Raw genomic sequence first — 16,561 nt, 5'->3', positions numbered from 1 at the left:
TGCTTGGAGGTGACTGGGAAAGGTCCTGAGTAGGGGATGGCAATGGAGCTTTGAGAACATAAGCAGACTATTACTGTTGTCTCACTTAGTTTTATGATAGCACCCTGGGTGTGGTTGGAACAAGTTGTTCTAGTGCTGGATATACGTGACCCAGGAAAGGAATTTCACTGAACTGTGAGTCACCTCAAGTAATGGCTGTATTTAGTATATAACTGCCTGAAGTCAAAAATCAATCTAGAATGGTTTGGCTGTACAGATTATTACCAATTTGGTATCATATTGAACCAAGCCTGTGGCATCGAGTTAGAGCTAGGAGGTGGATGCCTCTCTTGAGTAGAGCTTTCGGTTCTAACGGTTAACAGGGAAGCCGGCACACTGTATCTGGGAGCCTCAAATGACATAAGCATTTTCAGCAAAAATTGTTGTTTTCATAACTAAGTGATAACTGCTTTTTAATCAACAGGTCTTCAGTGGAATCACACTAACCAAATTTGGAGGAATTGTAGTACTGGCTTTTTCCAAGTCTCAGATCTTCAAGATATTCTACTTCAGGATGTATCTAGCTATGGTTCTGCTGGGAGCAACACATGGACTAATATTTCTTCCAGTTCTGCTTAGTTACATAGGTAAGATCTAACAGTCTACTCTAAAGTGCACTTAAAACAAAAACATCTAGTTACCTGTAGATACCTTCTATAGCTAAATGAAATGGATTGCAAAATTAAAAGGCAGTACTTGAATCTGCCTCTGTCACGCAAGCATTTAGATCCCTTAGATTAAGAGGACTGACTGGCAGTATGCTGTTACAGGCATGTTAAACTGAAGCAACCAGTCTGTACAGTGTGCTTGCTCTGCACCACTGTTAATGGAGTTGTTTGTCTAGGCACATGTGGCATAACCGTAAAACTTGGAAACAAACTTGGATGATGGGGGAAGCTACAAACCTGTTGTGGGACGGTGGTTCCATTTGTGAGTGATCTCATGTCACAATTAGGAAGGCCTAAATGCTGTCTTCCTTGAATCTGGAAGTTCACGTGTGTGACTTCTTAACTCTCCCTCAGTAAGTCTTTGTCAGTCCTGTTAGCTATTGCCCTTGCTGCAGCTATTACCAGCTGAACACTTCTCAGTGTTAAGCTGGACAAAGAGGACCAAGGTCATGGATGGTTCCTATGAGCAGCTGCTGACTGATATGCTGTAATGTTGAGACTTTGGAGTGACACTGTTTTCTTTTGCTCAGGTCCATCAGTAAATAAAGCTAAAACTCGTGCTGCACAGGAGAGGTCTAGAGGCACAGAACGAGAGAGACTCCTCTACTTCTAGTTTTTAACAGTGTTCAGTGGACTCTATGAACTGTGGCTTAGGCCCAACTCCTCTTAAGAACTGAAGCTCAGCAGTGTTCTATGACTATCACACTGTAACCACCACTGACTCGACTCCTGCACAGATTCAACTAGGAGATAGCAGCTGCAGCTTTGGACACGGCTTTAAACTCAGGAAATGCTACGTGTGGCTCATGTAACAGTATTATACTAAACCTAGATGTGTTAAGAATACTAAAACACTTCTGTTTTCAAGAGGTTGCATCTCTTCTAGAAACTTAAACCAGCTGCATTGCAAGTTGAATAGCTGTTTTGTATAAGAGTGGACTGCTCAACCACTGACACTAATTTTAAATGCAGGTCAATGCAATTTTTGTCTCTATTTTTAGGGGGGAAGCCATCACAAGTTGTAATATTTTTTAGTACAATTTGCCAAAATGTCTTGTATATACTTTATTATAAAATAGCAATTTTGTAGTTCAAAAATCTCTACTTAAATGCAATAAATTAAGTTTATACATTCCAGTGGAAGAGGGTTTCAGAATGCTGTGGGCTTCATAAGAGCTTGTTCTCCAAATACTTGTTTGAAGAAGGTGACGTGTTCTTCACAGTGCTCACCTAAGAGGAAAAATAAAATTAATGTTAACAGGGGAAGGGAGAAACTGAGAAACAAGACCGCACTGCTTGAGTTGTCTTGTGGTAAAGCGGGTGTCTGATCTAAGCACCAGACTTGTGCCCATGCAAGGTCTCTACTCTCCAGGTTCAAGAGGCTGAAATTGAATTCTGAGTCTACAGGCTAACTCGTGACTAACAAAATGTTGCTGGGACAAGCAGTTTTGCTTAGGTTTTAAAGTGAGAGGTACAGCAGCATAAACCAGGTCTTGCGTTTTATAATGTATGGAAACAGACACCTGAATGCAAACGCTGCATCTTGACTGTTTGTGGCATTAGGAAGAAGCATTAATTGGAGATACCAGCTTTGCTAAATTAAGCACTACAGGTAACTGCAAGCTAACCAAGTTAGCTTAAACTGAGAGTGTTTGGCTTCAACTTGCTTTACTTTAAGTGCACTATTTAAAGGGGTAAGCCAAGTTAACTTTGGAAATATGCTTGAAGGTAAGCCTAAATATAAACAAAACTCAGTGCATTTTATTTTCATGGTACACACCAGCTCAGTTTATAAGTGAAGTGTGTCACAGTTCTGTCTGCACAGCTTGAATCACCTGTTTTAGCTTCTCATTGCTTACCTGGTGTGAAACTTGGGTTTCCCCGTAATCGTTGATTTCTTTGCTCAAAGAATCTGAAAATAGTGTAGAAAAGCATCTCATCATCTGCTTGTTTTGCTGCGTCAAGGAATTTGCGGGCTGAAATGCTGTCGTGTCCTCCAATACCCCTGATGAATCGTAAGGCAGCCAAAACTTGGTGTTTGGACAACAGAACTTCCACTATTTCATCATTTGCTGTGGAGAGCCTCTGTAAAATCAATCACAGCTGAGTTAGATGCAAGCTTGTCACTTGGAGCTCAGTCAGGTAAGTCTAAGCCACATGTGACACGAAGATACTACAGTTTGAAATGCTTACTTTTAACATGTCCAGAGAGAGCTGATGTGCAGGAGGGTAAATGCTTTCCAGGGACAGTAATAGACAAGCCTAGAGCAAAAATAGGAATAAGATTGAAATTCTGAAGTCTCTTCACCTCCATTAGTGGTTTTTGGAAGCAACCTGCCTTACATACCAAAGGCTTTGAGTCACTAAGCACATGATACTGCAGAAACTGATGGAGCGTGTAGAACAAGTTGTGTTGAACAAGGGTTTTGATGACCAGCTCATACAAGTAGTGCTGTGAACACAGGAAGACCACCATCAAAGCCATGTCTCAGTACAAGTCTTCAGGTGTAGAAGGTGGGATTATTGCATAGGATTTAACACATGACCAAGACTGGTTTGAAACTTCAAATAACTTCATGAAGTGAGGTGGTATAGTGGTGCTTCATGCATGTAAATACTTCACCTGAACTGCAATCTGGAACTGATTAAGAGAGCGAATGTATTCCATCAAGACTGCTATAGTGAACTTATGAGGTGCTTCCTGGACAAGAAAAGAAGTATGAAAAGTATTAGCAGGAAAAGCCACGGAAATACAACCTACTGACAAGTTATGCTCTCTCCCCTTACCCACATCAGGAAACCCAGATCCTGCATGTAGTCTCACAGCAAACCTAGCAGAAGGTTTTATTTCTATTACAATAACTTACCTTCTTCTCTGTAAATACAGATAAAACATGGGTGTACATGTCAGACTGATCAATAACTGCTTGAGTGCGGACTGGCCGTTTCAGGAGCGGATTACTTCTACTCTGGCCTGCTTCTACCACCTACAAGAAAAAATAAGTTAAGAACACAGTACTTTGGGGAGTATAGTTGTGGTTAAATCTTATCTGCACAGAATGTTTGTAATTATAGTTCCCAGTTGAAAACATGTTTTGTTACTCAGAATTTATATCTGTGAATTCACATCACTGGGTGCACTCTGTTCACAGCATGGACCTCTAAATTTAAAACAGCTTTTAAGTGACAGATGTAGCTACTGCTGTGCATCTCAAATCTAGAAAATGAGCAAGCTTACTATACTGACGCAGGCCCACACCCTTAGTCGGATTTTAGCATAAGGTTGTACTATATGAGTAGAATGTGCTAACATGCTGGAAGTAATTCTGACAATGTACTACATATGTTTTATGGTAACTATTTCAATAGCCTTGAGACTATTTTAATAGTTACAGATTTAAAGCTGTTTTTTGAACCCTTACCCAATTTTAACATATGCTAGAGTCTATTACTTGCCTTGCTGGAGACAAACTATGCCACACTTACTGTAGCAGAGAGCTGAACAAAGCTGTTATCCCCTATGGCGGACAACCTGCACTTGCACAAGACTTTCTACTGCAAGCTTGAAGCTGCCAGGGACTGACCTGGGGGTAGGTCTGACTTTCCTAACTCACAAGCAGGTATTTTGGCTCTGCTATCATGTAACCTGAAATTCAAATAGCATTACCCTATCTCTGTAAGCTGCTGTAGCTAACATGGTTTACCATAGTATAGCTTTGCTCAGCTTCCAAGTACTTCTTATATTCGTGATTCAGTTTGTCAAAAACAGTTGCAATCACAGGCAGTGATCCCCTTTCTGGCTCACTTAGCACTGAAAAGATAAAAAAAAAAAAAAACCTATGAAGAGAAATAACAAAGGGGTTTGAAGTTACCTTTTCCAAAAGGAGATCTCTCTACTCTGTGCTAAACTTAAAGGAGTGTTTGTTCAATATCAAATGTATTTTAACTAAACGGGGATGGGGGAAGCTGAATTATTTTGTGCTGCTACTTCCTCTTTAGAATGGTGACTGAAGGTACTACAGTTATCTACCATTCCATATGCCAAAGCTAGTTTCAGAGGTGAGCTCAAATCTCAGAACAGTCCAGCTAACCTCTACAAGTATTTATGAGGAAGCAGTGTAGCACATTCTGGAAATGTAGACAAAGTGTTTTACACTTACTTTGAGAGCACACAGCTAGGATAACCATTTTGCATTCTTTTCTTTGGAGAAGGAAATCCATTAGTCTTCCTTTATCGAGCAAAAGGTTAACTACAGGCTCAAGTTTCACTTGAAGATTCCAGAGATAACCTTAATTTGAAGGAATAAAATAAACATGACCTCAGATAATACACTTTAGATATCCCTGTCTTCCACTTCAAATCATAGCATGCAGCTTGTTTGCCTTTCTAACTCTGCTTTAGAGCCGTGTTACCCCTGGAAAGATTTCAGTAAGAATATGTTCATCCTCAGTTACCACTGTGAAGAGCAGTCACTTTATCAGGTGCAGCTGCTTAGGCCCTCTCTGTACTAAAGCTATTAAACTTGTATACTGCTGTTGGGTAGGACAAAGTTAAGGTTTTGTTATCATAACACCATCTGAGCTCTGCTGGGGATTTATGATTGAAAGTAATGCTGATTACTGTCATTTTTTGGGTTGTTGCTGAGCTGTGTATGCACAATGCACAATCAAAGTCTCTCTTGTTTCTCACATTGCTCTGACAGCACGCAAACTGGGGCCGCACAAGGAGGGAGGGGTTGAGCCAGGGAGGGCAGCTGGCCCAAACTGACCAAAGGCAAATCCCATGCCCTGTGTTATGCTCAACCATCAGAGCAAGGAGGAGAAAAGGAGGAGGAAGTAGGGACACTTAAGGTTATGGTATTTGTCTTCTCAAGTAAATATTTTTTGCTCGAAGCCCTGCTTTCCTAGAATTAGAAAGTTCTTGTTTTGCTCAGCTTGCATGTGCAGCTTTTACTTTCCCTAGTGAACTGACACAAGTGAACCCACAAGTTTTCTCACTTCAACCATTGATTCACTTCCCCACCCAGGTGCGGAACAGATATCTGGGTTCCCATTGAGGTTAAACCACCTCTACCACTCCCCATTTTACACTGAATTACCACAGAGTTGGACAGCTCACCTTCACTTGCACTGATGATGATATCAGGCTGAAAGACAATCCATGATGATGAATCTAAACATTAAGGTTCAATACCTTTCTTAACATTGATTTGATTCAGAGCCACTGCTACTACATTCAGTTGAAAACAGAAAAAGATCTGAAACAGAATTGGTTAACAGACTTTCATTTACTGCCACAGCTGCTCCTTTGCAAAGTCTTGAACCATAGCTCTGGATTGTATTTGCTTTAATCTTTTCAGTATCTTTCCCTCACCCTGGCATCTCTTACTGGTTCAGGATCTTAGGATACTGAACGCAGTATCCTTCGTTGGAGCCTTTGCTATTTCCTCTTGAAGACATAGTTAGCTTAGTAGCTAAAGCTGGATTTAGCTAGTCAGGATATCAACTGCTATCTTTTTCCAGGTCTGGAATGCAACTGACATTTTAAGAGTATTTAAAGGATACAGAGTTTACAGGGAACAGGAGACTGACTTGTCACAGAGGCCGGAACTGCAGAAAAATTAACAGCAGTTAAGAACAGTAGTACTTGGCAGCTTTCTGTGCTACCAAACTACAAGCCCTGCAATTACACATCTAGCAGTCCTACAGCATGCAGGCAGAAAAAGAAGTTATGATTAGCTCTGTAGCTAAATATCTCTAAAGAAAACTCAATCTAAAGAAAACTCAACTGTAGAGGAAAGCAAAGATCTTTTTAAAAAGGCTTTTGTTTTTTCAACCAAGTGAAATGATTCACAATGAAATATTCTCTCTCTTAAGACTGTGATTCCAAATGCGGAGGTTCTTATTTGTTTTACTTACATACATAATCACTTTTACTCCTTCAAAAAGCAAAATTGGTTTTGTACTTCAATACAAACCTTTCCTTCCAGATTTATCACACGTACATTTAGTGACTTCAAAATTCAGATGCTGAAGAGTTTTTAAGGTACCATCATTTCTATAGAAGAGTTTTTCTTCTATAGAGATGCTAGCAGAACTATGCTCAGACTGTTTCCAGCTGACACTTAATTTCAAGCTGGGAAACTATCTGCAACACGTTTAGCACAGGAGGGTAGAAAGACAAAGAAGAAAGCATCTAAATATTGACATCCTAGCATTATTATTAGTATTGATTTGATGCTAGAACTTAGGCCATAGGTCTGTGAAGTGCTTTGGAGTACAGACCTTTTATAGCTGTGCTTAATGTGGAAGAGAAGAAGTACGCAAACAGCCTGACAGCAACAGAGACTGAAAGATCTTTGCTTTAACATTTCTATAGTGTTAAACTATGGTAAGTGTGCAGCTAAAATAACAACTCCTACTTTTCTGTAGTAGGCACAGATCTGGGACAAGAGTTTCTGTTCAGTTTCTTCTTATCTTCTTCCCCCCCTCATTCTTTCCTAAATATGTACAGTGACAGTAAGCAGCATCCTGAAGGCTGAAGCACAGTGGGATACCAGCTGTTGCATTTCAATAGTCTTACTAACAGGTCAGACTATTTATTACACAGTACTTCTACCTGCTACAGGTACTTGATAGGGTTGTATCGACCGAGGTGGAAGAACAAACTGATGGATGGTTGTGGACCCATCAAAATCTCCTCTTAGCTTGATGTCAAATATGACTGAAGTCTGAAATTGAGAAGAAAAATTAGTTTTCACAAACATGAATTCCCACTCATTTATTTACATGTATTCTGATCATTTTTCATGTTTCTAACTTGTGCTCTCCATGTGAGTTTCACTGCTTCCTCACACTATGAGGAAAATTCTGTACCTTCCTGTGATACCCTCATGCTTGCACCACTCAACTTATGCACTTTTGTTCAACTTATCTCATTAGCATCTTCACCCAGTGTGGGTATCATTCACTCTTAGCGAGAGCTTTGCATGGTGGAAATCAGCACTGCTGTCAGTGCCAAAGTACCACGATTTGGCAGCCACCTACTCAGTGTGGTGTTTGGTTCCTGTGTTCACATGGTCACGTTAATATCCTGAGTGAAATGCTGGAGAATTAGAGCTCTGGGTTTACACCAATATGTTTCAGTTATAATTCATATGAATGCTACATCAACTAGTTAGCCTAACAATTTACACTAACCCAGTTCTTGAAGGAGCACAGAAGATAATTCCAGAAGCCGAAGTCTTTCCATGCATTAAGCACAAAGCAATACTTAGATTTCCTACTGCTCAAGCCGTGCTATAGAGACTATGAACAAGGAATGAAGCCATACTAGCACATGCCTAAGGTCACATGTGTTCTTGCAAGTCTGCACAGATAAAAGAGCTGAAGTTTTTGTCCTATAAACTGATCATTCCAATTATTGTGATACAAGAAGTTTCCCAGGATAAATAATTAAGTATCCAAGTTAACTTTATGCTTTTAAGGCAGTGCAGAGAGTTGCAGCAGAGTATCGCAGTAAAGTAATAAGAAGTACAAAAAAAAACAGGCATTAGAAAAAGCCCCTGTGTTATCTACGTCAAGGCAAAAGGATGCATTAGACTGTTAGCCTTGTATTTGTTCTTCCTGTAAATACTCTGGCTTTTGGCAAAGCTAACCACACACAGAAGTATTCTCTAGAACTAACAGGTAGAGCTATTAAAATCTGTCAGTAACTTTTGGAAGCAAGACAAGAAAATGTAAATAAATCAGACCTCCGTATCTTGATGATGTACTACCACCAAGTTATCCACAACATTTAGTGCAAACTTTCCTGTTCTGTTCAGCTTTAAGATGTGTGTCTTCTTACAGGAGCCTTCTCTATGGAAACAGAGAAGAGCTGGTCAGTAAACCTATTTCAAATGGAAAAGCAAGAAGTTTCTTAGGTACATGTGAGGTGCCACTAATGTTCTTCTCTTACCTTGGCAAGTGATAGAGGACTACTTCTGCTCCTGTACTATTGGAAGTCCTTGAGTGATGCCTCAAATAGAGAACATAAAGCTGCCCGTATCTAGTGAGACAACAGCATTAAAACATTATATGCAAATAAAGAGTGGGGACTGAGGTGAGAACGAGGATGTCCTTTTAAAGCAAAGGCTGAAAGCTTACTCTACCAGAATACCAACACCAGGTTTTATCCTAGATGAAAAAGTGTGAGATTACCTAAATGAAGCAATTATTTAAAAGTGAAACACTAAAACAAGACTTGATAAATCACAGTGTGCAGCCTAACACTCATGCATGTTAGACATCCAAGACCAACTCTACCAGCACCAGAACTGAACTCTACCAGTTCAGAAATAAAACATTCAAGATGTCTGTCCAAACCAGAAACAATTTCATGTAAGAGATCTCAGTTAGCTTTTTCTCCCCACTGTACCTCAAGAGAGTCATTTAAACTTTGCTCGATGCAGTAACTGAAGCTCCCTAAAACAGCAGTACAGCTAAGAGAAAAAATAAGTGTAACCCAACTCAGCATCTCCCAACTGTCATACTTTCCCACAGAATGATAAGGCTCAATCAGTCAGATACACACATTGTAGCCATGGCAATATCTCTTTCGGAAAGGCTGAGCTTGGAGGACTTGGGTGCTGCAGGTAGCTCAATTTCAAATTTTGAGAGCTTTGACATTGTCCCACTCTGTTGAAAAAACAACAAAACAGAAATCCACCGTTAGGATGCCAAACTGGAAGGTCAGGACCAACCTTTAACCAAATATTATGTTAACAGCACCCCCATGAGGTGAAGAGTGGTAATAGTCATAAAGAAAAAAAGACCGACACTTCTCCACAGGGATCCTAAACACATACTTCTTGTATTACAAATTTAGCAGCTTTTTCACCTTGATATCACAGCTTCAGCTTCAGTCAGCAAAACATTTTAATTTTAATTAAGTCAATAGAAATCTGTATGCCAACTCCATTTAAATTGGCCTTGAGATCTCAAACGAAAGTTCTCCTCCCTTCCTCTCTGACAGCAAAACACGCAGTCCAGAATTTTAATATATGCTATTGGGAAGGGGAAAAAGTCAGTAATTCTTACTAGTTACAGTCTACTTTCATTCCTGTTAAATCCAGAATCTGCTTTACAGTGACAGCATGTCCCTGCAAGGTATCCTCTCCCCTCTTTTCTTGTGAACCCTAAGCAAAATTTCAGAGTTGCCAAAGTCCCAAGACTTCTACTGAGCTCCACTAATCATTCTCATTAACTCACTCTTCAGCATAAGGTGTGAACACCTTAGTGTTGTTTGAGTTAGGGTAGTATGGTTAGGTTGCGTTGGACATGATGATCTTCAAGGTCTTTTCATACCTGAGCACTACAGAAATGTCTATGAACACCACAGAAATTTCTCCTTTACCAGAGGTATATTTTCAGTTATTTTACAGATTACCTTCTGAACACAAAATAAGTTCCTTAGCTACACTTTGGCACACAGTATTAAGGAGAGGGAAGCACGACATGAGTCCTTACAGAGAAAGCATAAGTGTATGAATTCTTGAGTATTACATCATTAATTTTCTCTTCCTCTTTCTCAAGGTCAGCTGCCCAACATTAGCTGAGCACCCCTCTTTCCAAAGAGGACATGAGGTGGAAGTGGCCATTTTAAGCCATTCACTATGAACTAGCTTACACATTTTTGCTTTGTCTCCTTTGCTTATTGCCATTAAAAGACGTGAACTCGCACACACCTCTTGAAAGAAATTCAGGAAAACAACAGAATATTTGAGTGAAGTAGCAGCCTTGCAAAGGAAGCACATAAAATGGAAAAAACTTGGAATACAACAATATACCTTGAAATAAAATGGCTGCAGGACATTGCCAAGAACAGTTGTTGACAGAAGAATGACAGAGCTCTCTGGACAGTACATGTACCAGTTGACATTGATACTCTGATTCTTCAGAAGTTTTAGACTTCGCTTCTCTGGTAACACCTGGAAGCACAAGATGTTATCATTATAATACTGGATTCTAACAGCATAAGTAGCACACAGCTATGGAGAAAGTTCACAATATCCTTTATCACGAATGCCAGAAAGGGCTGTTTATTCATCAGAGTTCTCCAAAAACACAGGCAAAGGTAACAAAACACACAGGAGCTCAGACAAAGGAATCAAAAGGAAGCTGCCAAGCAGAAGGATAATCACTACCTTAATCAACATTTGTTCTTTGCTACATTTTTAAGCATGCACAAATCCTTCCCACTGCTGATTTGCTTTGCATGAAGTAGTATCTCACAATAAATTTATATATTCCTTTCTACACAAGCCAAGAGCATCTCTTCATATAGAGCTCTCAATGTTTAATTCAGTACTCCTTCATCTTTGGATCTTTGTTAGCTGTGCTAAATAACTTGTTAAGTTTCCCCTGGCCCTTAAAATAAGTATTCATCTTAAAGAAAAGATAATCACAGCCTAAAAAAAGAGCAGAACAACAACAACAAAAGACATGCTTTTGCTGAATTTGAGAGCTAGAAGAGAAGAAGTATGTCTGTCCTACATGAGTTATATGTATTACCTGATAGAATTCAATTCCTTGATCTGTGATGAAGACAATTTCTGTAGAACTTGTCCAGCAGAATCCTAGAATATTGGCATTCTTCGTCTTTTAACAAACAAGCAAACAATCTTTTACTAGGAAAATTAACTATTCAGACAAGCTAACATTATTAAACAAAGAATGCGAGATCAAAGGCTATTTGGCTATCCAGCCCCTGGAATGAATACATTTGCCAGCTACATTCCCAGTACACATTAGAAACTTTTGCAGAGGCCTCCCAAAACTATGCATGAACATAAATACCACTTGGCCTCATTTTTCGGTAGCATGTAAGATTTAAGGGTTTATTACACAGCCTGTTTTATTTCTACCCCCTGAACACAACCAAGTTCTTCTTGTTCAAACCATCCTGACCAGTTCAGCCAATTCCTGGCAAGAAAAGCCTGTTCCTTCCAAGCTATGAAAACCAAAGTGGAAATACTTCCCATGATCTCACTCAGAGCTCTACCACAAATGCTTTGCTAGAACAGTTCACTCAAATTCATAATCCTAAATAGTGAACCAGAGAGTCCATGGGGATTAAAGAATCTTCACAAATGCCAATGTTTAAAAAAATTAATTTAGCATTATATTACCCCAAACTCCAATTTCTCTTTGTTAGACTGGGAAGTACCAAACAAAGACAATGACATACTAAACATTAAAAATTACCTAACGGCATGCAAACTAACAGCTTACTATCACCCATCAGTGAAATCAGGGCAAAACATCCAAATTAACATATCAACTATCAGCAGAACTACTGTTGGCTATTTTTTCAGAATCAGCACTCTTACTCTTCTCCTCCCAAAACCTCAACATTTGTTGCCTCCACAGCATTTCCAGTCCCTTCCAGGAAAGAATTAAAGTACCTGATTCATGAAGAGTGGTGTTGTGGTGTTGTCATCTCTTGGTTTACCTCAATTTAAATAAACAGCAGTGACTGTGCACCTCGTTTATTCCACAGTAGTGTTTTGGAAGGTATCTCTTAGTTCTCCCAGAGTGTACAGGCCACCAGCATAACTGGCATTAGAGATTCACCCAAGCACATAAGCTTTGGATGTTTACTTCACTTACCTTACATTCCTGTGTATATTCTATCTGAGGGCTGTCTGGAATAAAATTCAAGAAATCCTGCAACAATACACATGAAGCACGTTCAAATTACGAACCATGGAATATTACAGAAACAAGATAACAAATATTAGCTAATCAAATAACTTCAGGTAAGATAAACAGAACTAAGCTTGACTTACTACATTCTACTTCACCATAGCCAGAAATTTTTTATAGCAGTCAGCTCCACCCACCCCACCTTTCTTAAGTGATGACACTCGCACAACAATAATGTTGCTTGGCAGCTGCTCAGCCCCAGGGTTAGGGAAGAATTTTCACTACAGCTACTGACAGCCAACAGAACTCTCTCTCTTCTCAGAGGCTCCTACTCTGGTACTTGAAGTACCAAAGCTTCAGTTCCAATGCCCTCCCTGCCTGCAGGGAGTAGGAGTCTTACCACACTCTTTGATGTTCTCTGCACAGCGAGTATCTTGTTTCCCAAGGAAAACTTGATGCACTTCACTTCTCCTTTGTCTTCCATCCTATGGAGGAAGTAAAAGAAGTTATGGAAATACCATCTAAAATAGTCTGTTATAGAATTCTGTGATGCACCCTCTAAAAGAGGATGAGAGGAAAAAAAGCCTAATAATCAAGCCTGTGTTCTCAGTCCAGTCCTAATGCTTCCCAGTCCTGTAACACTCACTGACATCCACTGATCAGCTCCTTTATGACCAGGACTGCTGCTAATGGAGCCAAATCCACTCTCTTCCCCACCAGGATACATCCCCTAGAGGAATTTCTGAAGTCAAACGGCAGAGTGAGGCTGTTTTCACACCATTAGGAAAAAAATAAAAATATAAAGCAATTCTTACCAAACCAGAGTCAGTACAATTGGCACAACTAAGGGAATTTTATTGCCAGTGTGCACAGTCCAGATAAACAGAGAGCTACACAGGCAGGCAGACAACAAGTTGTGGAACCTTCTGGAGCTCAATATGTATTTTCATCTCCATCAGGATTTGAGACAAGGGAGTCAAATAAGGAAGCCAGAACTGACAACTTTCAAGGCAGACCCCACAAAATACCAGACATCACAGTAAACAAATTGTTTCAAACATCTGGATTTAAGCAGCTTTTCCTTAACAAATGAACAGCAGAGAACAAAGAGCTATCCAGGTATTTATAGAACAGTTACCTAGAGATAAAACATTGTTGTCAGATTCTGTAGAGGAAAACAAACAGGAAAAAAAAAAAAACCCCAACTTCCACCAAGAAATGGAAAATGTAAAAGAAAGCAAACTAGATTAAAGAAGCAGAAATCAATAAATCCACAATTAGGAAATACTGTGCTTGAATCACATGCATGAAATTTGGAAGCCTTGGTTCCCTCTACTTTAAAGTTGACTTCATGTGGACTTGTTAAACCAGATCCTTGGAGAAGTCACAGCTGCTGGAGGAATCACAAGTTTGAATCCCCATACTCTCACATTTACAGCATGTTTTAATGAAGCATTGCTGTTATAGGAAGAGCCACAGCTTAATGACTTTCAGAAGACTACAGAGTCACAAGAGAAAAACACGCCAGCTTAACTGCAAGAAGATTATGTCTGCTCACAACTACTCACAAGTTTTATGCCAGAGGCACAGTAACAGATGAGGCCTAAGTGCCACATAATTTTATGACTGCAGAATATTAAATTCAGACAAAGGTGAAGGTGCCTTACCTGAATGAAATGGAATTTCTATCCTCCAAACCTTTAACAACAACCCCTGTAGCTCCACCAGATCGAACAGCAAAAACCTATTAAAAAAAAAAACAAACATATTTTAAAAAATTTAAAAAAATAAAAAAATAAATTATTTCCTCTGAAAATTTAAGTTCATAACAATACTTAAACTGCTGGCAAGATAAAATAGTAAAAGTTGTATCACCTTTTTTGGTTTGTTCTGTATTTTCTTATTTTCCTAATTCAGGCATTAGTAAAAGCATCTGAGACATCAGATAAGCCAGTAAGCACTGTTTCAGGAAAACAGCTCAGGAACCAGGAAGTGAAGAGGTACAACTCACTGACCCAGAAAGTTATCTTGTCAGAACACGTTCTTAGATAGGAAGAGCTCAACAGTAATCCACAGTTTTGCCTGTACATAAGATGTTTCAGCTGACTTGCACTAATAACCTGAAGAATTTCTTATTACAACTACACATACATTTGTTTAAAACCTGCTAGAGAAGTCATACTGTTAGAGAATCGGGAAGTCACACAGAAGCAGCAGACACACAGATCAGGTCTCAGACTAATCAATAGGTTGTTCTGTAGCGTGGCTAATGCTAGTGGTGCAGTAAGCACAAGCAGGAATACAGACTTCAAGGCTATAAACTGCATGCAAACCCTTAGCCTTAGCAAATTCTGATTTAAAATACTTTTAATATCGATGTTGATAGAAAACTAAGGCCATTTTCTCTTAAACTTTATGATGAAAAGACAGCAAGGACCGATATCTCAGGAGGGTTTTCACAGAGGAAAACAGCTATTCAAATTGCTGGTTGCAGAGGATTTTGAGGCACACTGGTAATTAAACCATTTTAGACTACCAAGAAAACGTGCAGAAGTAGATTTACAATTGAAAATAAGTTTCGAGTGAGCTTTTAACAACCAGTTTCTGTGCAGCTTTACCACATCCACACTAGGATACAGTACCTCCATACAAGCATGTGAAAGTGCCCACATTTCAAGCAGTCCTCAAAAATATAAGGAAAGGATTGAGATTTATAAAGAGAAAGGACACCAATCATTCTAAATGCTAAGCAGCAGCATGACACAAATGCCAGAAATACTATTTCCCTCTGGAAATGCGATCGTAGAATCGTAGGGGTTGGAAGGGACCTTTGGGATCATCTAGTCCAAGCCCCCTGCAAATCAGGCTCTCTACAGCAGGTTTAATAGGAAAGTGTCCAGACAGGTCTTGAGTATCTCCAGAGAAAGAGATTCCACAAACTGTGCCACTTCTGTGGGGAAGAAAGCATGACTGCTTCAATGCTGTGAATATTGCACAGAATGGTTACAGAAATCAGGCAGCTGATGGTACCCACATCAATCCAAGCACCGTGACATACCCTGTAGCTATGCTGAGCTGACTACACAGAATCCCACAGTGACATTAAGGAGAAAGGCATTTCAAAGAACTAATGCTGAGAAACATAAAGCAAAGCATCCATTCTGTTCAGCCACAAAGAAAACCACAAATATCATTATTTATGAACACACTCCGCTTTACAAACAGAAAAATCCAGTTTATTCGCTGACACTGCAGACCTCCAGAAAGACCTCATGACAGCGACAACAGTGACAACAAGAAGGCAGGTGACATCCAGCACAAAATATAAGCAAGCACATCTGGGAAAAGCTCAGTGGTGCCTGCAGTGAGGTGACAGGTGCTGCACAGCCCTCCAGCAGCACACTGTCACAGCGTGCCAGCCTCATGGGAGCAGGATGATGAGCCAAATACTCAGTACATACAATCCCAAAATAGCTTGAGTTGGAAGGGACCTTAAAGCCCACCCAACTCCAGCTCCCTGATGCACGGGCAGGGCTGCCACGCAGCAGCTCAGCCGCCCAGGATCCCATCCAACCTGGCCTTGAGCACCTCCATGGATGGGGCACTACAGCTTACACGGGCAGCTGTGCCAGCGCCTCATAAGCGAAGAAAAACGAAATACAGATCCCGGTAGCCGAATAGAGCCGCAGGGGAGCAGCCCGCGGCCTGCTCAGGCCCGCAGCGGGAAGGCTCAGGGCCCGGGGGACGGGACGAGCCGAGCCCACACAGCCGCGGGGCACCGCCAGCACCCGCTGGCCGCTGCCTCTACCTCTGACCCCAGGACCGCCGGCACCCGGAAGGCAGCGACCCTCCATGAGGCAACGCCAGCGCAGCTCAGCCCCGGCGCCGCACCCACCTGCTTGTTGGCCTCATCAAAGAAGACGCAGTTGACGGCATTGGCCTTCTCGAAGTGCACGGGCCGCGCGCACAGCGCCAGGTAGCAGCCATCCTCGCCGCCATCTCCTCCTCCTCCTCCTCCCGCTCCCTCCGGCGCCGCTTCCTCCCCCGGCGGCGGCGCCTCGCGGCTCATGGCGGCAGCGGCTCACGGCGCCAACGGTGCCCAACGAACCTCCCGGCAGCGGCCGCTTCCTGTTTACACTCCCTCCACACGTGACGCAGGAGCGGCC

The 16,561-nt window shown here is 40.9% G+C and overlaps 2 protein-coding genes across 2 annotated transcripts in view; one reads left to right on the top strand and one right to left on the bottom strand.

Annotated features, from left to right (window-relative positions):
• NPC1 (NPC intracellular cholesterol transporter 1) overlaps positions 1-1,850 on the top strand; it is a 26,787-nt gene extending 24,937 nt beyond the window's left edge. Inside the window, exons 24-25 of the mRNA XM_085220890.1 lie at positions 464-626; positions 1,238-1,850. Coding sequence (XP_085077016.1) covers positions 464-626; positions 1,238-1,320 — 246 coding nt within the window. The 3' untranslated portion in view covers positions 1,321-1,850. The remainder of the gene's footprint in view (positions 1-463; positions 627-1,237) is intronic.
• Positions 1,758-16,561, bottom strand: RMC1 (regulator of MON1-CCZ1). Its single transcript, XM_085220891.1, has 20 exons — positions 16,291-16,561; positions 14,063-14,139; positions 12,796-12,880; positions 12,360-12,416; positions 11,262-11,348; positions 10,538-10,678; positions 9,283-9,386; positions 8,668-8,757; positions 8,462-8,567; positions 7,327-7,438; positions 6,273-6,317; positions 5,827-5,880; positions 4,868-4,996; positions 4,412-4,518; positions 3,575-3,694; positions 3,331-3,408; positions 3,055-3,159; positions 2,901-2,969; positions 2,567-2,792; positions 1,758-1,937 (listed from the first exon to the last, which is right to left on the bottom strand). Exons 1-20 carry the CDS (start codon positions 16,462-16,464, stop codon positions 1,858-1,860), a joined length of 2,046 nt encoding a protein of 681 aa, XP_085077017.1. The 5' UTR covers positions 16,465-16,561; the 3' UTR covers positions 1,758-1,857.

This window comes from Meleagris gallopavo, chromosome 3 (assembly GCF_905368555.1).
Source record: "Meleagris gallopavo chromosome 3, MGAL_WU_HG_1.1, whole genome shotgun sequence".
Taxonomy (NCBI): domain Eukaryota; kingdom Metazoa; phylum Chordata; class Aves; order Galliformes; family Phasianidae; genus Meleagris; species Meleagris gallopavo.
The sequence above is the reverse complement of the archived record's forward strand: the minus strand, read 5'-3'. Positions and strand labels throughout refer to the sequence as shown.

Excerpts from the sequence above, each read along its gene's own strand:
- RMC1 (XM_085220891.1), bottom strand. The coding sequence starts at position 16,464 with ATGAGCCGCGAGGCGCCGCCGCCGGGGGAGGAAGCGGCGCCGGAGGGA. Across the intron at positions 5,881-6,272 it reads TCCTGTTCCCTGTAAACTCT|ATTCATCATCATGGATTGTC; the intron begins GTATCCTTTAAA and ends CTTAATGTTTAG. Across the intron at positions 2,793-2,900 it reads TCTCTCTGGACATGTTAAAA|AGGCTCTCCACAGCAAATGA; the intron begins GTAAGCATTTCA and ends TTGATTTTACAG.